Below are 24,378 nucleotides of genomic sequence, written 5' to 3' on the forward strand. Positions count from 1 at the left end.
TTATTAGCAGCAGCTTGTGTCTCAGCTGACGTCAGTTTACTGGGGTTAAAAATAAAAGTGTCCCATGGGGCATTTTCAAACGCCTCAGCTTTCATCTCCGGCTTCTCGGCCTCCGCCTCTCGCCCTGAAGAAGGACCCCATCACTCGATGCGGGAAGAACCGCCGAGCCCGCTTTAGCCGTCTACCGCAGTGCCTGCTGCTGCTGCTCTTTTCTCAGAGCAGAGCGGGGAAGCCGTCGGGGAAAGGGAGGGGTCCTCCGGGGATAGCTGTCTTTGTAAGCGCCTATGCGTCTAAGGGTTTCCGGTTCCGGTGAGTCAGTGTCTGTGTCTGTGTCTCTCTCTGAGGTAGACCGAGCGAGCGGTTTTTGCCTGTGAAGAAGCTGCGGGAGACTCGGAGCCGGACGCGGGCCCAGCATGGCGGACGGCGACGCGGAGCGGGCCGATGGCCGCATTGTGAAAATGGAGGTGGACTACAGCGCCACCGTGGACCAGCGCTTGCCCGAGTGCGAGCAGATGGCCCGGGTGAGGGACTGGGCCGAGGAGGGGCTGAGTCATGGCGCGGCGGGCCGGCCTAGGCCGCGTCGCTCAGAGCCGGCGGCAGCTGGGCCCTGAGGGGAAGGTCGCCGCCGTCCGGCCAAGGGAGGACGGCGGCGCGGGTGGGAGGGCGCTCGGGAAAGGGGGTCGCCGGCGTTGGGCGAAGGTCTGTATCGTCACGGGCCCAGTTTCCTCCCCTGCTCAGGCGGCTGCGGCCACACGGGAGGCTCCTTTTGCGAAAGGGACATGCAAATTGGGGCGGCCTCAGAAAGTGGCTCCCCCGCAGCACAATCCGAGAGACATTTGCGGTTCAAAACCGGGATGAAGCTGCTCCATTTCGCGCGCCCCACCCCGTATTTTGGACAAGGGAGACTTCCCAATACAGTGGTACCTCGGGTTACATACGCTTCAGGTTACAGACTCCACTAACCCAGAAATAGTGCTTCAGGTTAAGAACTTTGCTTCAGGATGAGAACAGAAATCGTGCTTCAGCGGCGCGGCGGCAGCAGCAGGAGGCCCCATTAGCTAAAGTGGTGCTTCAGGTTAAGAACAGTTTCAGGTTAAGAACAGACCTCCGGAACAAATTAAGTACTTAACCTGAGGTACCACTGTATTCAGTTAAGGGGCTGTGCTGGTCGCGATAGCTTTGTGTCACTGGGACAGCCTCTTGCGCCCCAAATTAAAATTTTGTACCCGAGTAGCTTGAAAGAATGGAAATAGGCAAAGAGACGGAGGGAGAGAGATTGCAACTACAGTATAGTTAAGTGATGATCGGAATAAGGATGCAGCCCCACCGACTGTCTGGAGTAGACATGTATTTGATAGATCGGGGCAGCAGGAGTAATCAAATCTTCTTTTGGATTATAGTGCTGTTCTTGGAAATTGATTAACACATAGCTCAAAATGTGCACTGTTGCAAATATTTGCTGCATTTGATAAAGCCGCTAGTGTACTGTGGATTGCTTTATCTCGCTTTCAGCCATGGTCAAAGCTGCATCGAGCAGTGCATGGTACCAATATTAGGCCTATGGCAGGCATGGCCAAACTTGGCCCTCCAGCTGTTTTGGGACTACAATTCCCATCATCCCTGACCACTGGTCCTGTTAACTAGGGGTGATGGGAGTTGTAGTACGAAAACAGCTGGAGTGCCAAGTTTGGCCATGCCTGGCCTATGGTTATCCTGAGAGACATAACCAATGCAAAGTTACTCTTTAGTGTCCTTCCTAAGAGTTGTGGTTACTTTTAAACCTCTGTTGCTCTTTTTAAACCATATTGCTTTGGCTACTGGCTGATGCAAATAAAGATGATTCTGAACCATTTGTTGAAGGTACATAACTCCATGGTGTGTGCTGCACTGTTTAGAATGGTCCTTTAGTTTTGTTGCAAATCTGCATTGACTATAGTTACAGGAGATACCAAAGGAGGAGTGAATGCACCTTCTATTTCTGTAGGAGAGTTATTGTATTTTCTATTCATTTTCTAATAAATAGCACTGGGGCTCTTATGGCAATAGTACAAGAAGCAATATAGTGGCTTTAATTTCTAGAGTGAAAATAGCTAATTCAGAACTTATTTTTCTGATGATGCTCCTGTCATTTATTCTCCGAAGTATTGCCACTACTTCACTGGGATTCTTTTTCTATTTTGCTGGAAGCCGCCCAGAGTGGCTGGGGAAACCCAGCCAGATGGGCAGCGTATAAACAATAAAATTATTATTGTTGTTATTATTCTCCACTGCTCTTTTTCTTGGTTGGGATACTGTTAGTCTGCTGTCTTCTCCCAGCAAACAGGGCAAGTAGCAATTGTAGCTGGACTTGTTCTTGGGCTGTGATAAATTTGTGGCTGCTGGTCCTCTGAGGTGGTTAAAGGACAGGTTACCCTTCTGCCACCCTAGTGGGAATGAAGGAACTGATTGTTGCTTTAGGATTCAACTGAGTAACTGTAGAGCTTCATTTGCTTACCATAATTTCTACTAAACACAGGGAACAGGATAGGCAGTGACAGGGCTCTCTTATAGCAGCACCTTCCCCTTTAAGCAACAAGGCTTCCACGTTAGAAAACTAGCTAATTCCAGGCAAATTGGGAGTATGTTCACTCCTTTTCAAAAGGTCAGGGATCCAATTTGCATCTGGCAAAAAGGGTTGCAGTTATGTCCATAAATTTCCTCTTGTGTACAATGGTACCTTGGGTTAAGAACTTAATTCATTCTGGAGGTCCATTTTTAACCTGAAACTGTTCTTAACCTGAGGTTCGACTTTAGCTAATGGGGCCGCTGCGCTGCCACCGTGTGATTTCTGTTCTCAACCTGAAGCAAAGTTCTTAACCCAAGGTACTATTTCTGGGTTAGCGGAGTCTGTAACCTGAAGTGTCTGTAACCTGAGGTATCACGGTATATGAATACTGTACATCACAAAATAGCTTTTGATAACACTTACCTAGATAAATGATGGCTGAAGACTTGGCTTCAGTAGCCTTTTATAACTTCTAGAAGTCTCTTAAGAAAGATTGGTCTAGTTATGACTAACTGCAGTCCTACTCTGAAGTCCTGTTGAATTCAGTGGGGCTTACTCCTGGGTAAGTGTGGTTAGAATTGTAGTCTAATTCCAGTTGAAATCAACAAAACAATATTTTGCAATGTATTTAAATCCTCTAGTTTGTAGTGGGAAGTGACCACAATTAACTGATGGCCGTGACTCATTTGGCCATGATTGGGCCCTGTTATCTTCAAAACCTGTACAATAAGGACGATTTAAAATAACTCAGCTTTTATTCTTGTATTTTAGGATGGAAGGCTTCAAGAAGCAATTGAGACTTTGCTTTCCTTGGAAAAACAGACTCGAACTGTAAGTATAGCATACTGAATAACATTGTTTTTTAAAAGGTCATTTTAAAAGCCCCCTATTATGGAATATATCATCTGGGTCAGCAAACTTTTTCAGCAGGGGGCTGGTCCACTTCTCCCTCAGACCTTGTGGGGGGCTGGACTATTTTTTTGGGGGGGGGGGGTGAATGAATTCCTATGCCCCACAAATAACCCAGAGATGCATTTTAAATAAAAGGACACATTCTACTCATGTAAAAAGACGTTGATTCCCGGATCCAGCCCCTGGGCCTTAGTTTGCCCACCCATGATCTAGCATGAATTTCTCACCCCTTAATTACTTTTAGCCATCCTATTGTACTTGGCTCTCTCGCAAGGGTTAAAATGGTGAATCTTTTCCCAGACTTTCAATGCATGCATATGAATGGTGGGGATTTTTATTCATTCTAATAACTATGATTGCAGAAACAAGAGGGTGCAAAAAAGTTTTTCTTTGTTACCACAGCCTACAGGACCATGTGTTGTGCCTAGTGTTGCACCAGAGAGGTTGCACTGTCACAACAGAACTTTCATACCCTTTTGTTCGCATGTACCCCCCAGATCTGCTCCACAGCTGATTTGGGGGGGCTGGAGGGGACAGGAAAGGAAGTTCCTTTGTTTGCACTGAAGTCACTTGTGCCAGTGAAGCTGCTGCATTAGATATGAGCCCCATGTTCAAATACTGCTAGTCGCTCTTCTGGAAGAAAGAATAAGTGGGTGGGAATAAAAAAAGGGAGATGTTCCTTGTTCTTTTAGCACACTGGTACTATTCCTCTTTGGTAGGTTTACTTGATGTGAGTAGTAGAACAGTGAATTGATCCTTAGCTTTGCTTTATGTAACCCAGATTTCCCTCTTACTTGTGGGCCTCAACTTGTCTTACAAGGTTGAGGACAAATTTCCATTAATAGCTAGTGACTTTTTTGGTAGCGCTACTCCATTTGGAAGTGCCAGGAATCTTTCTTTGTGTTTACACTGTAGAAACTTCTGTGCTTAAGTATATGCTTTCGTTTTTTAGGCTTCTGATATGATATCCACATCTCGCATTCTGGTTGCTGTAGTGAAAATGTGTTATGATGCTAAAGACTGGGATGCTCTTAATGAAAATATTATTATTCTGTCAAAGAGGAGAAGTCAGTTAAAGCAGGTAAGATTGTGTTAAGCCGTAAGAAGTGTGGGATGCTCAAAACCTTGTGTCCATATATTATCTCTTGAGTTTGGTAATCAAACATTGTTCCTTATAGCCAACAACAGGAGGCACCTAGTCTTCCTGCAAAGTGTCTTTGTACCTACTGCCTCCTAAGGAGGGTTACAGGAGAAGAGTAGTGGGCAGAGGGTTTGTGTGCAGTTTGCAGCAGTTGCTCTCATCCATGACACTGGTGCTGCATATCACAAAGTTGCAGTCTGTTGTCATTTTGAAAAAGGGAGTTGTGTCTCTGCCGCTGGTGGTTTTTTAATAATTCACTATTCCTGTGGCAAGTACACTGGAGGCTTCCTCTGCTGTTCTTGATAATATTAGTTGTCACTAATATCCTGGCAACTGTCAATAGAACATCTTAATTGTGCTGTGGTTTATAGAGTGAAGTTGGCAATGAGCTTTCAAAATAGCCTAATAATGCATGCATATTCTGAATATAGACAATAAAAGAGCTTTGGGCTTTTCAGAAATGCTTTATAAGGCATAGGTTTGGAGTGAATATATGTTAGGGCAACATCCAATAATGCCAGCCTGCTTGCTCAGTGGGAGTTTCTCTTCTTCCCCCTGTGGCCAAGGGCCCACACCAAAAAATATTGTAGTCCTGCAGGCCCTCCAACCCTGGTTGCTTTATGAAGATGTCCTAAATTTGTAACATACACATTATATGTTACTCGATGGTGTACGCTTGACTACTTTGTTCATACAACAGTTGTGGCAAGAGCATGCTATGCTTCCTTTTGTTTAGTCCCCCTCCTTCATTGGGAAGACTTGCTGCTTATTTTTGTTACTTCTTGTATCCAGAAGTAAAACCTCTATTTTCTCAGCTATATAACTTCTTGAAAAATGAAGGGTTTTTTAAAAAATTAAATTTGTTCTAATGAATGATAGCTGTTCATATAGATGTTAGTTTGCTTTGACCACCTATTTGCTGGAAGGTGGATTAAAATAAATGATAGTGTACAAAAGACATACAGTATTTCCATGGCTCAAAGTGTTCAATACCATCCAGGCATGCTCACATGGTTGGTTGGTTGGCTGGCTGGCTGGCAGGTAGAATATTTGAGCTTTTTTCCTTTTCCTATTTAAATTTATTTTATAAACATACAAAACAAATGCAAATATATCAGAAATGACAAAGGGGGCTATTCTCTTAATTTTTCAACAAAATCAGAAGATATGAGACAACATTTGTTAGTAGAAACATAAAGAGGCGCATATTTCTCACATTGGTAGCACCAAAGAGTCCTGGAGGTTAGCTGTATTGGTATAAATTATAAAAGTCCCACCACACATTATAAAAATGTTCTGGCCTGTTCTGTTTCTTTGCTTGCTACGGTGATTGTCGACAGATTGGAGACATTTCAAGAGGGAGAGTGCAGCAAAGAGAGGAGGAAAAGGAATTATCTCACCTTGAGGCACAAATTTTTAATGAAAGATGTTGAAGGTAGTTCTGGATGTAAAGACCAGCATGTAGGACTTTTACCTGCAGCCCTGGGTGGGAATAGCCTGCATGGGTTCAATTTAAAAATTTTAAAATATCCATAAAGTAAAACATCATTGCTCTGTGAACATTTAGACTTTGAAGTAGAGTGCCTAAAGGAGGTAATGAAATTTCCCCCATCAAAGTTTTTGAAGACTAGATTAGATATGTGTTGTACCGTATACACGGAATACTCTACTTTTTAAAGTATATGTTTAATGTTACGGGTATAACATGTTATGGCAGTTCTACATTACGATTTAGCAGTATATGCAAGACAGCAATGAACCATCAGCATGGGAAAGTAGATGGAGTAGTATTGTAAAGCATTGTTTATCATGAACCATCTTAGAGAAAAGATGCTACATTAATTGGGGGAGATGATGATGAAGGAAGGATAATCATCTGATACATCATGTGCATGTGTGATACAGACAACCAAGTTCCACTCTTCAATCAGGTCCACAGTAGTAACACTAACTCTAGGAAGAAATTGTGCTTTGGGTATTGGAAAAATACAAGAAACCAAAATCCTAATTTGGTAGAAACTTACTATTTTTTCTATTTTTATAAAATAAAAACGTTTTTGAAAAATAATTTGCCCCAATGACATTTGGCACCTTCAATGAAAGTCTGATATAGTGTGACACAAACAAATGGAAATAGTGGTCTATCGGAAGGCCTTTGTTGCACAGGAGGGGAAGTTTGCATCTTTTATAATTTACCAAAGCCACATACCGTGCTGGTATATAATGTAAAGGCCTATGTTAACTGTATTGTGAGCTCAAGCTTTGGTCACTGAGAAATAAACAAGTAGTTCTTCTAGTGAAAGTCACTATAGGATATAGGCAAGTTCTGTTGTTTTGCATAAAATGTATTTTAGACTAAATATCCGTTTTAGCACCTTTACAGCAAAGCTGCTAAAGTGAGAAAATGGGAGGAAGCATTTGAGCCGAATCCTGCATGAGAGCTATCTGCTCATTGTGGTTTATATCTAAGTATAGAAGCAAAGTGTTAGTGGTAACTCCCTTTTCACAGCAAATGTGGCTAACCATTTTTAATTGCAAAGTTTTTCCATTTTGACAGGTATGAAACAGCATAAAAGATAGTGTTCGGATAAATGGGCTATGTTGGCATAGGATTACAAGTTTTCTCATTATTTGTATTAGGCTGTTGCTAAAATGGTCCAGCAGTGCTGTACTTACGTTGAAGAGATCACAGATCTGCCAATCAAACTGCGTTTAATTGATACACTGCGTATGGTTACGGAAGGAAAGGTAAGTATTTTTCCTTTTAAAGAACCGTGCACTTATTTCAAGACTCCCTTGTGTACACTCTTGAATCTTAAGACAGCAGCTCCTGTTGATTCTCCAGAGCCAGTTGTTGGTGGGGACTGCAGAGGGAAGAGCAGAAGGAGAAATCCTGTTACACAAGCAAAAGTCCACTTGTGTGATGTTGGATCTCACCCTATGAGTTGTACCTCTCTAGGTCATATTTGGAGTGCCCACAGAAATCAACGAAAAAGATTATCTAAGGTCTTCCCTGTTAGCCTTGAGCAGGCTTCCTCAACCTCAGCCCTCCAGATGTTTTTTGAGACTACAATTCCCATCATGTCTGACCACTGGTCCTGCTAGCTAGAGATCATGGGAGTTGTAGGCCAAAAACATCTGGAGGGCCGAGGCTGAGGAAGCCTGGCCTTGGGCATTAATTTTTCTTAATTGTGTTCTGACAAATCCTGGGAGGCTGCTTTGCCACGGATGAGCCCTACATGGGGGAGCCAGGAGGGGGCTGGCCTGATTATTGAGTGAGAGTGCAGCCCTTAGTTTGGTAGCAGTAGTGCTGTGGCCTGTAAGAGTCCATCACCAGGAGCCCATTGCTACACTGTGGTGGAATGGGAGTTCGGACCCTTCTCTGCTGGCCCATAAAGAAAGGCCCATTCCTTTGGCTGCAAGCAGTGCCATCGCCAGCTTCCCCCCGCCCTATAGTTTGTGATGATGAGGCAAATCATGCAGTGTTTGTATGGGCAAACATACTGCATAAAGTTAAATGCTTTCTGCTTCTTTTTTAGATCTATGTTGAAATCGAAAGGGCTCGGCTGACCAATACTCTTGCAACAATAAAAGAGCAGAGTGGTGATGTGAAAGAAGCTGCTTCAATTCTGCAAGAACTTCAGGTGAAGGAGTATATATGCTGGAATACATGACATTGTTTGAAGTACTGCAACTTTGATCCTTTTTTAAATATACTCTTTAAAAAATCTTGCTTCAATTGTCACTGTAGTAGAAATGGAAAAAATGAACAAACCAGGAACTTTGGGTCACCATCTTTAGGCTGGATCCACACAATGGGGCTTTCCTTACCTCTTCCGTTCCTCACTGCGTTGTGGTGGGGTGGGTGGGACTGTTTAGAAAGGTTTGGGATGGAGCTTGAGTGTGTGTACATGCACGCAGCGGCAAGACTGGAAAATGGGACGAATTCAGTCGGGGCTGTTTTGCACACTTTGTAGAAATCGTTGCAAAGCTTAGGTGCTGTCGCTGTGAAGATTGCCAGCTTTCTAATAATATTCTTATAAATTCATTTTCTGAGCTGATGTGCTAAACTGATTTCTGTCAAGAACCAGAACCAATAAAGATTCTCTAGCTGAATTATGCAGACTGTATTTAAACAGATAACAAATCGTTAATACAGTGGAACCTCGGTTTTTAAGCATGTTGGAATCCAGTCGATTCGGAAGCCGAACACCACAAACCCAGAAGCAATTGCTTCCGTTTTTGAATGCACTTCGGAAATTGAATGGCTTCCGCTGTGTGCTTTTCCATTTTTTCAATGGATTTTGCCAACCGCCCATTGATCCTCGATTTCCGAATGTTTCAGAAGTTAAACGGTCTTCCGGAACGGATTACGTTCGAAAATCGAGGTTCCACTGTACATTTCGGACCCCCCCATACTAAATGTTGCAATGTACTTGGACCATTCAGACTTCTAGTACAATTATTACAAATTTCTAGTTTGCTCAAGGGGAAAACTTACTGTTCTTAAATGGATAAAAATTGGAATTAGTTATTGAATTGCTTTTATCACAGAATGTTATTATTTGCTATCCTTAAACAGTTTGAAAAAGCTTTCACCCTTCAGCTATTGGCTACAGTGGTGTCAGGTTACTTTATTATCCAGTTGTATTTTAAAAGGTATACTACAGTTTGCAAGTGCCCATAAAAAGCAAGACTAGAGTGAGAGACTAGTGTGATGTCTGCTGTTTCCAGGAACTCTTCTCATTCTGAGAGTTTGTTTGAACCCTGGGTGAGAACCCGGAGGGTGTGTCAGAAGGAAAATGAATTGATACTGATTTATATTAATAGCAACTTTGCATTAATGTAACTTTTTTGTAATATTTTCAGTTGTCTTTTGCTTCAGTTTTCTGCACATTGCTTAATTTTTAATATATTAAGCAGTATAGAAATTAAATAATCACTTGAATATTATGGGGCAGGGGTGTATTTTTCTTGTGAGCTGTTAGTATAATAGGGCTGGTAAAACATCTTTAGATTCCTAAAGGTTGATGTCAATTTTCATAAGTCTTGAAAACATATCTGATGAAAACAAATTAATAGAAGTCTGGTTATGGAAATTTGTACAGTATATAGGGTATGCAAAACAAGTTATCTGCAGATCAACAATAAATACAAATCAGGGAGTGGAATTCAGTGTTGTGGTAAGGTGATCACTCTGTTAGTGGAAGCATTTCTCCCTTCTACCCAGCCAGATGGGCTTTGAATAATAATAATAATAAAGTCTTATTAGTACACTGCAGCTTGGTGGGGGAGAAGTCCTGTTGAACTGACTTCCTCTCTAGAACAGCAGTTCAGTTGAATCCAACCCAAGATTTTTAAATTTCAAAGTTTTTCTAAGAACAGCAGTACCTGAAGTTTAAAAATTTAAAGTATACTAACTGAAGCATAAATACTGGCATGTAAACTGTATTTGCATGCCTACAGATGCCATCTTTCTGTACACTTATTATTTTGTTGCAAGACAGCTTTGATGGATAATTCTACCTTGCAAACTTTAGTTTTCCATATCGGTCTAGAAAGTATTAATACATTCTGAATTTTAGGTGGAAACCTATGGATCAATGGAGAAGAAGGAACGTGTGGAGTTCATCTTGGAGCAGATGAGGCTTTGTCTGGCTGTGAAAGACTATATCCGAACTCAAATTATTAGCAAAAAAATTAACACCAAATTTTTCCAGGAAGAAAACACAGAAGTAAGTCTGGTGGTGGATGACTTATACTAAGCTGGTTTAGGGGATGTTATGGGCATGTTTTAAATGGATTTCTCTGTCACATTGGGGAAATTTTACCACCATTTCTGTGTTTAACCTGACACTGTGTTACATTTCAGAAATTAAAACTGAAATACTACAATTTAATGATTCAACTGGATCAACATGAAGGTTCCTACCTTTCCATTTGTAAGCACTACAGAGCCATTTACGATACTCCTTGCATCCAGGCTGAAGGAGAAAAGTGGCAGCAGGTAAAAAAAGACAGAAAGAGAAAGTAGCAAATACAGTGTAACCTGTTCAGTTGTCTGCAAAAAATATCACATAAAGGAATGTCTTACCTTTTTGAGGGAACATTCTTTTTTATCATTTGCTATTGTGGCGCTGTGGGTTAAACCACAGAGCCTAGGACTTGCCGATCAGAAGGTCAGCGGTTCAAATCCCCACAACGGGGTGAGCTCCCATTGCTCAGTCCCTGCTCCTGCCCACCTAGCAGTTCGAAAGCACATCAGAGTGCAAGTAGATAAATAGGTACTGCTCCAGCAGGAAGGTAAACAGCGTTGTCGTGTGCTGCTCTGGTTCACCAGAAGTGGCTTAGTCATGCTGGCCACATGACCCGGAAGCTGTACGCCGGCTCCCTCGGCCAATAAAGCGAGATGAGCGCCGCATCCCCGAAGTCGGCCACGACTGGACCCTAATAGTCAGGGGTTCCTTTACCTTTACATATTGTTTTGGAGAGGACTGCTGTTTCTGCACTGTGGTCAAGATTTCACTTTCTTGAATTTCTTTATGTGGCTTAATTTTCTTTGTGAGAAACGTGCCCCCCCCCCAATCAATTGGTCACAGCCATAACATTATTTTCTGTTGACTGCATTATAGCTAAAGCTGTGCCTGTGGAGTAGATTCCATTCAGACTATATAGAAAACATCTGAAGACTTACGTTCAAGCAGTTCACAGGCTGGTATTGCAACTTCAGAAGCAGCAGGCAATTAGCCCATCCCAGCCTTAACCCATGCATCATGAACCTAACATACAATATCTGTTTTCCTTGCCTGCATAATGTAATGAGAGGGCAGGATCTCTCAGCGTTCCTTTATCTTTGGGCTTTTACTCCACCACTACCCACTGCAGTATCTGCTCAGTAAGCATCTGAAATGGGCCTGATTCTCATCCATGTGAGATGTAGAAAGCTGCTAAGGAGGCAAGAACTCCTTGTAATCTGCTCCCACTTTTGCACTTGTGTCAAGAAACCAGCATCACCTGCTTTGGCTACCGTATTTTTCGCTCTATAACACGCACCTGACCATAACACGCACATCGTTTTTAGAGGAGGAAAACAAGGGAAAAAACATTCTGAATGAAACAGTGGATGTATCATTTTTGTACTTCATGCTGTGGCCACAGACATGTGATCTGATGGTGAATTTGGGGTGACCCAATGCAAAAATCCTGAGAATCCCTGTGGATCCATGCTTTGTAACCACGTTTTTGCACCATTGCAGCCCCAGGCAACAGTGGGTGCGTGATTTTTGGGGGGCAGGCTGTAGCCATGGACATGCTATGTGATCTGATGGTGAATTTGGGCTGACCCAATGCAAAGATCCTTAGGATCCATGTGGATCCATGCTTTTTAACCACATTTTTGCACCATTGCAGCCCCAGGCAACAGTGGGTGCGTGATTTTTGGGGGGCAGGGTGTAGCCATGGACATGCTATGTGATCTGATGGTGAATTTGGGCTGACCCGATGCAAAGATCCTGAGGATCCATGTGGATCCATGCTTTTTAACCACATTTTAAGTGGGGAGGGAAGGAAAAACACAGAAGGGACAAGGAGCAGGAGAGGGGTGTGCAGAGAAGCAGCTGGCTAAGAATGCAGGAGAGGGGTAGGGAGGAAAAGAAGGCAAAAGTTTTCCCTCACCTACCCACCCAAGCCAGCCAGCTGGCGCTCTCTCTCTCTCTCTCTCTCTCTCTCTCTCTCTCTCCCTCTCCCTCTCCCTCTCCCTCTCCCTCTCCCTCTCCCTCTCTCCCTCCTGCATGTTTTCACTCTGCTTTCCCCTCTGCTTGCCTGGAGGGGAGGGGCTTTCCCTGCTCTTTGTTCCGTTTGAGCAAACACAGCAAGGAAACAGGTGGGTGGGCAGTAAGACCCTGAGGCAGAATGCCGGAAAGCAGCCGCTTCCTCTTTTCAGGTTTCCCTTCTAGGAGACGCGCGATTTGATTTTTGCCTGATTTTTTTTGCCTCCCCTCGCACCATTTGGCTCCAGGGACCACACATTCGCTCAATAACACGCACAGACATTTCCCCTTCCTTTTTAGGAGAAAAAATCTGCGTGTTATAGAAGGAAAAATACGGTATATTTGGAAAATCTGTGTCATCCAATTCAAGTGTGCAGATCAAGCAAACAGTGTAGTCCTACTTCAGATTGTGGGTGGGGGCTGAATTAATGCCTGCTAACTTACACTTGGGACGCAGGTGGCGCTGTGGGTTAAAGCCTCAGCGCCTAGGACTTGCTGATCGTCAGGTCGGCGGTTCGAATCCCCACGGCGGGGTGCGCTCCCGTTGCTCGGTCCCAGCGCCTGCCAACCTAGCAGTTCGAAAGCACCCTTAAGTGCAAGTAGATAAATAGGGACCCCTTACTAGCAGGAAGGTAAACGGCGTTTCCGTGTGCTGCGCTGGCTCACCAGATGCAGCTTGTCACGCTGGCCACGTGACCCGGAAGTGTCTTCAGACAGCGCTGGCCCCCGGCCTCTTAAGTGAGATGGGCGCACAACCCTAGAGTTGGACACGACTGGCCCATACGGGCAGGGGTACCTTTACGTTTAACTTACACTACAGCTTTCCAAAGGAAGGAATTCGTTTAAATGCAAGACTGCCTTTTTATTGTTTGCATGTTACTTTTCTTACATGAATCATTACTTCCATTTTTTTTTTTTTAATTCTATGATGTCCCTAAAGAGCAAGTGATGTAAAATAATTTTAAAATGCTGGTTCTAAATAAGATTCCTGCTTGCAACACGAGATTGGATTTGATGATCGATATAACATCTTGCAGCTCCCTGCTTGTGTGATCCTATAAGGTGGAGTCATTTTTAGTACCTTGGGTTGTATCCAATGGTTTCACAGGCAGGTGTTAGCTTATGCAGCCAATCATTCTCTTACTTTCTCTTTGCATAGCCATTGGCTATAACCCTCCATAAATTAGAGAAAGTTAGATGCATAGGTTGTCTTCTGATCAAGCTGATTTCAGCTTTGTGTGTTTGTTTGCTTGCTTGCTTGCTTGCTTGCTTGCTTGCTTGCTTGCTTGCATTGCTGCCTCTTGTTCAGCTACAAAATCAAGTTTCTTCCTATCTTCTTTTAAACAGGCACTGAAGAGTGTTGTTCTCTATGTTATCCTGTCACCTTATGACAATGAACAGTCTGACCTGGTACACAGAATAAGCACTGATAAAAAACTAGAAGACATTCCTAAGTACAAGTATGTAGCTTTCCTGTTGGCATGCTAATATACTGAGAAACAATCCCTGTAGAATTTGGTGTGACATTTGAAATGTTGTGAAAGCCAGCTAGTCAAGATGTTTATTTAAGGTAGAGTGGAGAACCTGTGACTACTATTGCAACTCCCTTCATCCCTGACCATTGGCCATTCTGGCTGATCTGGAGGGCCACAGGTTGTTCACCCCTAACTGACAGTTTGTAAAATGGCTCAGGTGTTCGTACCCTGCTATTACACATACAAGTAGGGATTTACATTCGCAATTTTGTCAGTCAACAATTTACTGAGGCTTTTTTATCCTCCCCCCCCCCCCCAACAGAGATCTTTTAAAATTATTTACCACTATGGAATTGATGCGTTGGACTACCCTGGTTGAGGAATATGGAAAAGAATTAAGGGAAGGTTCTCTAGAAAGTCCTGCAACAGATGTGTTTGGTTACACAGAGGAAGGTGAAAAGCGATGGAAAGATTTAAAAAACAGAGTTGTGGAGCATGTAAGTTCAATCTGCTTTCTAGCAAAAAGTTAGGACTAGGAGGAATACTATTTCTGACAATCACCATCCTATTTATAAATGATGTTTTATTTTTATTTTTTTTAAAAAAAAGACTGTCGGGAGCTACTCAAATCAGGATGTAATTAACACATTCTAGCAAAGTGTAAGACTCATCATGGATATTATATTGTTATAATATATATATCTCGAACGTTCTTTTGGAAGCCGAACGTCTGACAGGGATTCCGCAGCTTCTGATTGGCTGCAGGAGCTTCCTGCAGCCAATCAGAAGCCCCGCTTTGGAGGTTGAACCAACTTCCGGAACAGATTCCATTTGACTTCCAAGGTACTACTGTATATGTATATAAAATATTTTAGAAAACTTACATCCACTGGGGATTAAGGTACATTTATGTTATTTTATAGTCCCTTCTGATTAAGCTGTGTGCATGTGTAATCTGAGAGTGCCTTACACACTTCCTCAAATACCAAAACTACATAATTGCTTGGCTTGTGCTACATAAGCCCTTGATTTCATTACAGCATATTATTTTTTTGTATTTCTGCTGCTACTTTCTGATCACCTTCTATTCTTCTTTTCTTTTAGAATATTAGAATAATGGCAAAATATTACACCAGGATTACCATGAAGAGAATGGCACAACTTCTGGATTTATCAATTGATGTAAGTGATTTTCAGAATTGCTGAGGGCTTTTGTATCATCCCCTTGTTTCCAAAACTGCCGCCTGCAGGTTTCATTCAGGTGGTCCACGATGTGCCTGTGAAGAGTGCTTAGAGTAAATACAGTAAAATAGAATATAAGGAGCATTTTAAAAATACAATTTAAAATCATACAGCATCTAGCACAGCACTTTGCAGTTGCTAAGACAAGCAGAAAACTCTTGAAGTGGTCTGTCAAGACTCAGCAATTTTCAAGTGGTCTTGGGGGTGGAGGGGATATTTGGGAATCACTTTTGTTTGAATTTTTTTGTTGAACCTGCTCTTCAAGATTTGTTGCAAAAGACATTACATGGAATTACATGATCTCAAATGCACTCTTAAGCAGCTAACCTTTCTGAACACTGTTATCAAATATAACTTTGGCCTGTGTCACACAATATTTCCTTGACATGCAATAGTACTTTTCCTCTGTGCTACATCCTGGTTTGAGAATACTCGATATAGTTGTATCGCTAGAGACACAATTTTTAAAGAACTGTTTGACATAAGAAGATAGCCAAACCAATGAAGTTGAAATGTATTCATTTCGGAGGAACAAAATCAAAGTCCGGATATCTTTGTCATGTATTTATTTATTTATTTATTTAATATTTATATCCCTTTTCTCTTGAAGAATTCCCCTAAGAGACAATAGAGTGTCACTCAAAGCAATTTTTAAAATTTTATCGCCTAATTCAGTGCTGTTTGTTTGCTTTACAGGAATCTGAAGAATTTTTGTCCAACTTAGTGGTGAATAAGACCATCTTTGCAAAAGTAGATAGGCTGGCAGGAATTATCAACTTTCAGAGACCCAAGGACCCAAATAACTTGCTCAATGACTGGTCTCACAAGCTCAATTCACTGATGGCTCTAGTTAATAAAACTACACATCTCATTGCCAAAGAGGAGATGATACATAACTTGCAGTAAGGTGCCTCAGTCGCCTTAATGCTTTAGGGATGCATTGAATTGGTTATAGAAAAAGACTTTATCCCACTGTATATTTGGTTTTTTCATCTCTTCCCTCCAGGTGAAATTTAGAACATAATCTCTCTTGAAGAATTGTTGAGAATTAAGTTCCTTTGATTATTCATTTGGTTTATAACACTTTTTTGCTGCAATTGATGGAAAAACACAATAAAATCGTATTGCCTGTGTAATGGAAATGGCCTTTGATTTATCCCAGTTTGCCCTCATTTGTCCAGCAAATATTTTTGCATTGTCTATCTCTATGATCTTCTTACCCTTCCAGGTGTATAAGTATGTTGTAATATTTTCTTTTATAAAGAAATGTAACAATATTATACTTCAGTGTTAACCTTAAGTACCATTGTGTCTAGAAATGTCAGGTATGGAACTGAATTCCCATTTTTATTCCAGTGTTGTAGAATGGTAGTTTTATAGCAGAATGTGACCTAACAAAGGCAGCATGGAGCAAGTTGTACCTTATTTTCAATTTCCTATGGATAAATGTCTTTTGTTTGACTTGTATCTTTGCTACAGTAACACTTGAGTAATTTTACCACATAATTGCAGGTGGCTCATCTTTCTTGTCTTGATAACTGTCTAGATCAGGGGTCAGCAGACCTTGTGGGGGACCGGACTATATTTTGAAAAATAATGAACAAATTCCTATGCCCCACAAATAACCCAGAGATGCATTTTAAATAAAAAGGCACATTCTACTTATGTAAAAACACGCTGATTCCCGGACCGTCCGCGGGCCAGATTTAGAAGGCGATTGGGCTGGATCCGCCCCCCGGGCCTTAGTTTGCCCACCCATGATCTAGATTGTTTTAAGACTTTAAAATGAAAGCACAATGTGAATTAGTGAAGCCGGTGTTTTAATCTTCTGTTCTAGACTTCCACATGAAAAAAAACCATATAGTTTAGGCTACGGTCCCTAAAGTAGTGTCAGATACAACATGCTCAACAGATATGTCTGTTATAAGGATATGTTATTTTTAATTAAACTAGATGAGCCACATTTGGATGTAAAATGAATTCTTTTCCCGTTAAAAGTTTTTGAAAGTTCTTAGAATGGTGCTTCAGTATGTAGCTCCAAAGGCCTCAGAAACTCTTGGGATCTAAATAGCTGTTCCCCAATTCTTAGAAGTGTTTCAGGGGGCTGCCAGCAGGAGGAAGGGGCAAGGAAGAAAACTTGTGTTCACTCTGTTCCAGCACTTGAAATCAGCTGCTTTCAGAAGTGTTCTGGACTCCACACCTTTAGACTGATTCAGAAATTTTTATTTATAGGGTTTCTTAGCCACTGTTCACCATAAGGGCCCATGATGGGTTACAACAGTATAACAAAACAGCGTTAAAAATATAGGGAAGAAGCCCTTTTGTTAATCAAAGGCCCTACAACTTTCTGAAGCTGATTGGGGTGGGAGGTGCTGGGGTCTCAATTACAGGGAACTGCTTCTTTCCCTGTTCTGTTCAAGGCTTTCGTCAGATCCAGCAACAATGTTGAATATATATATATATATATATATATATATATATATATATAAAAAAAACCGGGACGGCGCTGTGGGTAAAACCTCAGCGCCTAGGACTTGCCGATCGCATGGTCGGCGGTTCGAATCCCCACGGCGGGGTGAGCTCCCGTCGTTCGGTCCCAGCTCCTACCCACCTAGCAGTTCGAAAGCACCCTTAAGTGCAAGTAGATAAGTAGGTACCGCTTTATAGCGGGAAGGTAAACGGCGTTTCCATGTGCTGCTCTGGTGCCGGTTCACCAGAGCAGCTTCGTCACACTGGCCACGTGACCCGGAAGTGTCTGCAGACAGCGCTGGCTCCCGGCCTCTAGAGTGAGATGAGCGCACAACCCTAGAGTCTGTCAAGACTGGCCCGTACAGGCAGGGGTACCTTTACCTTTACCTATATAAAAACCAGAGCTTCTGTTTACTTTATAGTACTTTAAGGTGCTGTTAGGCATAATATTAGGCTTCTTAGGCATAGTATGGGTTGTATCAAATGCAGCCTGTGAGCAGAGCAATGTAGAATGGGGCTGCACCTACCTTTCCTTCCTCCTGCCCTCTACCCTTAAACTACCCACAAAATTTGGAGAGCACCCCGCAACACGGGGGGAGGGGCATTTCTGTAGGTGAAGACTGAAAGCCTTTTTTTGTGAGCAGACGTACACTCGCCCAATTTCAAAACCTGCTCTGTGTTTATGCCATTGACTGAGGAACTGAGCAGTATGTTCATTGTGCAACATACCTTATTAAAGAAAATGGCTAAAGAACTGTGACCAGGAGGGAAATAGCCATTACTAATGAGCCACACACGCTTTTGCAGAGTGGAAATAGGTAGATCATTAGCAATTTTGTGTATAAATGTGTGTACAGTGGTACCTTAGGTTAAGTGCTTAATTCGTTCTGCAGGTCCGTTCTTAACCTGAAACCGTTCTTAACCTGAAGCACCACTTTAGCGAATGGGGCTTTCTGCTGCCGCCACGCAATTTCTGTTCTCATCCTGAAGCAAAGTTCTTAACCCGAGGTACTATTTCTGGGTTAGCGGAGTCTGTAACCTGAAGCGTATGTAACCCAAGGTACCACTGTATATAGAAGTATTTCTATACCACCACAAGCAGCCCAGTGACTTGATTTCACTCTTCTTGCATGATAATGTGTGAGTTGTAAAACAGCCACTGTAAGCGGGAGGGCAACTTCAGATTCAGCCTGTGGATTTTGCAAAGTATGTGGTGATTCTTGATAGAAACCAAAGCCAACAAGAGGGTAAATGCAATTACCAATGAAAATGGGCAAAGCTTCAGTATCTTGCATATGTCCTTTATCCAATTGGAAACCAGTATAACCGTTAGCCACTTAGTACAACCTGTTGGATCCAAAAAGCAGCACTTTTACGGGTCGGAGGGCTGCTGACTGTACAAGCAGCCTGGGCAAAATAGCGGCATTTGGTAGGACTTAAAATTAACAAAATTAACAACTTGCCTTTGGAAAACTCTTCATGCTTACCTCTGTAGTAACCATATGTGACAATATCTGCAAGAGTTGGACTGAAATGGTTATTATATACAGCGGTACCCCGGGTTACATACGTTTCAGGTTACAGACTCCGCTAACCCAGAAATAGTACCTCGGGTTAAGAACTTTGCTTCAGGATGAGAACAGAAATTGTGCTCCGGCGGCGCAGCAGCAGCGGGAGGCCCCATTAGCTAAAGTGGTGTTTCAGGTTAAGAACAGTTTTAGGTTAAAAACAGACCTCCGGAATGAATTAAGTACATAACCAGTGTTACCACTTTATTCATGTTCTTCAAGGACTGAAGGAACTTGACTCAAGTTAGCACTTCCAAACACTAAAGTGGAACTCGTTTTGATTTCCGATGCAACCAGTTAAAATTCTGAAGGAAAGGGTGGTGTATACAATAAGATGGGGAAATGAGACAAAAAAGGTTCGTTTTAAATTTGAGTTAATTTGTATACAGCAGAAATTGGATTTTTTCTTTGGTAGCTGATCAAGTGTTCAGCAGCGGTGTTTTGTGCACCACCAAGCCCATCTTTATAAGGGCAAAATTGTGTAAACCTTTGTAGGATTATGGTTGGCAATCCTTAATTCACTTTAGCACAAAGGCAGATATGTAGGATAATTGTGTTTTATGCTTTCCCCAGATCTAGGGATAAATCACTTTGAATGCATCGTGAACGTTTGTTTGAACAATTAGCAATGGTACATTTTCATAGTGGAATCTACAAGAGATTATTTTAGGGAGGAACTGGAATTGGGGACATGAGCAATATCTCTCTCTCTCTCACACACACACACACACACACACACACCCGCTTAATACGTTTTCAAGGGGCACTTAAATTTATTTCCAGTATACTGATTCTATGGGTCATCAAGTGATCCAACTTTTTTTACCTCATGTCATCCAATTTTCTTAATATTTTGTACACTTGTTGAATGATCAAAACTAACTTTAAATCTACAATTTAAATTTTTTATCTCATCCTGAGTTATGAGGATTTGAAAATTCAAAAAAAAAAATGACAATTTTGGCCTACACAAAAAAGCTCAGCGCAGAATTGAGATACGTCAAAACTAAAAACACCAACCTCTTCAGAACTTCATGGGTTTTAATATGATATGTCACATAGTGGGCTTACTTTAAATTTTAAATTTAAGTTACAAAATTTAAAAAGTGATTAAAAATCAATGTGGTTTAACAATTCCAAAAAAAGTATTGATTAATATTCCTAAGAGCTACCTGCAAAATTTCATCTTGGGATCTCAATGGGATCACATTTTTTAAAAATGGGTCTTCTTGGAGTAAAATATAAGAAAATAAGCAAGACTTCAAAATTATACTATCAGTTCAGGCATTTCTTTAGAAAGTTATTCAGTTAAAAGGTATCTGAAAAGCTAGTCAGGCTTTGCTTTTTAAAATGTGTTCCGAAGCTGAGTGATAGCTTGCTATTGCATGATAGAATTAACACTTTGAAAGAATTATTGTTAGTAACTTCATATCATGAATTATGGAATTAAGTGATGATTCTAAACGTCATAATTTCTCTTGATTAATATACTCCTCCTTGCTTCATAATAAAGCATGTAGCAGATTGGGCTGCAAAGTCACTCTTGTTATATCCCTGTTAAAATGAATGCAATACCCTGGCAAATCTGGACATTGACATGAGGTTCAGCATCTTCTACTGGCCAACCAGATGCCCACGGGAAGCTTGCAAGCAGGAGCACAGCTGCATGTGAATAGTAGGACTGGCCTATGGGCAGATGTGATGCCATAGTATTAAAAAATAATAAGTGATCAGTAAGGGACGCGGGTGGCACTGTGGGTTAAACCACAGAGCCTAGGACTTGCCGATCAGAAGGTTGGCAGTTTGAATCCCCGCGACGGGGTGAGCTCCCGTTGCTCGGTCCCTGCTCCTGCCAACATAGCAGTTCGAAAACATGTCAAAAGTGCAAGTAGATAAATAGGTACCGCTCTAGCGGGAAGGTAAACGGTGTTTCTGTGCGCTGCTCTGGCTCGCCAGAAGCGTCTTAGACATGCTGGCCACATGACCCGGAAGCTGTACACCGGCTCCCTCGGCCAATAAAACGAGATGAGCGCCGCAACCCCACAGTCAGCCACGACTGGCCCTAATGTTCAGGGGTCCCTTTACCTTTAAGTGATCCAAATAGGTCCCAGTAAATTGACATTCTTAATGGCTGTCGGAACCAGGAAAATAAATGTAAAACACAAGCAGGAAAACAAACTCTTATTTTTTAAAAATTAAGATGCCTTCAAGAAGTGCAGAAACCAGGAGTTGTGCCTTTGGTATGCACATTTAATATACAGGACCATTTCTCTTTACTTAATGAGCTAATATTTGAAAAAAAAAGTACACACACTGCCCTCTTGATAAAATGATCACATTCTCCTTAAAAGAGACTAAAGCATATGGAAATTAAAAAAAGAACGCTGTGCTGTCAATAAAAAGGCTTTGTGATCCTTTCGTACATCAAAACCTCCTAAATAATAATTTTAAAACTCTTTTAATTAAGGCGATGTGTGTTCTCACTTTGAGTAAATTGGCAATGGAGCCAAGGCTTTTAAACGGCCGCCAAGATCAGCCTTGCTCTGAACACTCACTTATAATTTTACTGCCCTAAACTGATAAAAGGGAACAAGTTTCAACACTGCAGTTACCCTGAAGCGCGCTTTTCTTCATCATCCAGGACTTTAAAGAGTTCAGTTTCATTCCTTTGAAAGATCATGATGCTATCCGTTCTATGTTAACTCCCTCCAGCTTCCCATCTCCCCCCCCCCCCATGCCAGCGATGATTTATCATGCCGCTCTATATAGCAAGGTGTTTTGTACTGAATGTCTGTATTTTAAAGTTTGTTGCATCTATTATTTGATGCACAGGACATAATAGTCCACCTGGATCGGTCCAGAATTCTGTTCCTCTACAATGGCCAACCACACACCTTTTCCAGAAAGCCCTGAAGGCAATAACCTTTCCTGCTGTTGCTCCCCAGGACTGCTGGTCCTGGAGATTTTGGATATCGCACACATGGCAAGTGGCTGCTGTTGACAGACTGTCATCCCCCATTAAAAGCCATTTAAGTGAATAGCTCTCACTCCATCTTGCTGTTGCAAATTTCAGACAATTATGTGTTGCCCTTTATGCATCTTTTCTAGTTCTAAAATGCTCCCCACAATCCTGGTTTTTGTTGTTGTTTTTAGATGTGAACCTAGCTTCAAATTCCTAATCAGCCACAAACTTTACTGGTTGACACTGGAACAATCGTTTTTTTCTCAGACTAGCCTAGCTCAGAGGTTTGGTGTGAGAATACATGTTCATTCCTTGATTCATTCCTTATTCCAGTTATATCCAGCTTTTTCTCCAGGCGGCTCATTGTGATATACACTGTGCCTTCTGCACCATGTTATCCCTCTCAACAACCCTGTGAGGTAGGCCAGGCTGGGAGTTGTTGAGTGGACCAAGATCACCCAGTGAGCCTCACGGCTGCATGGAAATTTGAACTTTTGTTTCCCCAGTCCTTGTGCCATGCTCCACTCACTACATCGCAATGGCAGAGCTAAATTAACTTCAGTAACATTCCCTGCAATACTTTACCATAAATACACAATTTTCTCCTGTTGAGCAATCTGTACTGATTTGTTGTTTCATTGCTGTTTTTAATTATGTTTTAATTAATGCTTTTGACCTAGTGGCCCTGGGCCCTAAGGAAGTTAGATTAGCTTCAGCCAGAGCCAGGGCCTTTTCAACTCTGGCTCCGGCCTGGTGGAACGCTCTGCCTCATGAGACCAGGGCCCTGCAGGATCTGATTTCTTTCTGCAGGGCCTGTAAGACAGAGTTGTTCCGCCTGGCCTTTGGCTTGGAGCCAATTTGATTCCCTCCCTCTCTTTCTTTTTTCCTTTCCTTCTCCTCCTGCGATGAGGCTACATTTTAATATTTTAATGTTTCAATATTTTAATGTTGCATTTTAATGTTGTTTTTAAGTTGTAATCATTCAACTTGTTTTTATTATTGCTTGTAAGCCGCTCTGAGCCTGGCCTTGGCTGGGGAGGGCGGGGTATAAAGAAAAATTATTATTATTATTATTATTATTATTATTATTATTAGTGATTTTCTTTTCTTTTATGAAAGTGCAGATTATAAATATGCAAATGAAAATAAATAACCAAATACTACCTATAGCTCTTTGGGGGAAAGATTGGGATAAATAGGAAATGATGAATAAGCATGCTTAGCATTGCAGCCATTGGGATAGCCTAGCCCTTCTAAAGGAGTGTTTTTTCCCGAACGTTTTGAACTTTGGCCCCACTTCTGAGTTTGCTTTACTTTGCGGTTCCTGTAATCCCAAAATCTGTCGTACGGGTGACTGTGCAGAGATTGTCATTTGCAGCTGGATGCAGGGTTCTTTGGACTGGTGTGAGAATATTTATACAACAGTGGCAGCAGCAGAATAAAATAAATGAAAATCTCTGCCCTCCACGCCAAGAATGATTAGTGTTTTATTTTATTTATTTATTTATTTTATTTATTTTAAATATTTGTTTATTTTTTGAAATTTTTAACAATCATCCACACTAATCAGACTTTCCAATAAAAAATACAGAGTTTGACTTCCGTCCCCCCTTCTGTAGTTTCTTATGTTTTCATTTTCATTACTGCATCTCCCACATAATTTCAGTTATTAGTTATTCCCTATGTTTTCCTTAATAAATACATTTAACCACTTGCTTTAAATTAATTTTGCTAATGAATTTAGCTGTTTACAATGATTTTTCAAATAAGTAAGTAAAGTAAAATAAAATTTTATTTATACCCCGTTCTCCCCGGCCAAGACCGGGCTAAAGGGGGCTAACATCAAATATCAAATACATTAAAACACAATCAAACAATTGATTAAAATGTAGCTTAAAAATTAGAATCAGGATAAAATTAAATGACTGCCCACAAATTACAACCATAGGGGTTGGGAACCTCAAGTTTTCACCAGGGTAAGCTACAGATCTTCCCCATTCTTTGTTAAAAGTTCTTTCTTCTTGGTTTCTTACTCTTCCACTAAGTTTTGCCATTTCTGCATTGAACCCTTAACCTGCAAACCTTTGTTTCTAGAAGGAAGAAAAACTCCTGAATACCACACACACACACACACACACACACACACACACACACACACCCCACTAGGTTTTGGTCCAAGTTGTTAACAGTTTCTATTCACTTTTTACCTACCGATGAACTAAAATTTAATTTCCAGCTTTGCAAACATATTCTCTCTGTTTATTTTCTATGACTTCTACAGGACCTGCGTGTTCT

The 24,378-nt window shown here is 41.5% G+C and overlaps 1 protein-coding gene and 1 long non-coding RNA gene across 2 annotated transcripts in view; both read left to right on the forward strand.

The window, feature by feature from the left end:
• The window catches only part of LOC307210145, a 168,459-nt gene extending 145,303 nt beyond the window's left edge, over positions 1-23,156 (forward strand). Inside the window, exon 2 of the long non-coding RNA XR_013835871.1 lies at positions 20,913-23,156. This is a non-coding gene — a long non-coding RNA (uncharacterized lncRNA). The remainder of the gene's footprint in view (positions 1-20,912) is intronic.
• On the forward strand, positions 302-16,226 carry PSMD12 (proteasome 26S subunit, non-ATPase 12). Its single transcript, XM_079965544.1, has 11 exons — positions 302-521; positions 3,317-3,376; positions 4,410-4,538; positions 7,239-7,346; positions 8,138-8,242; positions 10,184-10,333; positions 10,471-10,605; positions 13,715-13,827; positions 14,165-14,339; positions 14,947-15,024; positions 15,781-16,226. Exons 1-11 carry the CDS (start codon positions 414-416, stop codon positions 15,988-15,990), a joined length of 1,371 nt encoding a protein of 456 aa, XP_079821670.1. The 5' UTR covers positions 302-413; the 3' UTR covers positions 15,991-16,226.
• Positions 23,157-24,378: the final 1,222 nt, after the last annotated feature.

The sequence above is a fragment of the Podarcis cretensis genome, assembly GCF_951804945.1.
Source record: "Podarcis cretensis genome assembly, chromosome: 2".
NCBI lineage: Eukaryota > Metazoa > Chordata > Lepidosauria > Squamata > Lacertidae > Podarcis > Podarcis cretensis.

Bases quoted from the DNA above. Each gene is read 5' to 3' on its own strand.
- PSMD12 (XM_079965544.1), top strand. From the start codon at position 414: ATGGCGGACGGCGACGCGGAGCGGGCCGATGGCCGCATTGTGAAAATG. The intron at 13,828-14,164 runs GTATGTAGCTTT...CCCCCCCAACAG, and splicing joins GAAGACATTCCTAAGTACAA to AGATCTTTTAAAATTATTTA. The intron at 15,025-15,780 runs GTAAGTGATTTT...TTTGCTTTACAG, and splicing joins TTCTGGATTTATCAATTGAT to GAATCTGAAGAATTTTTGTC.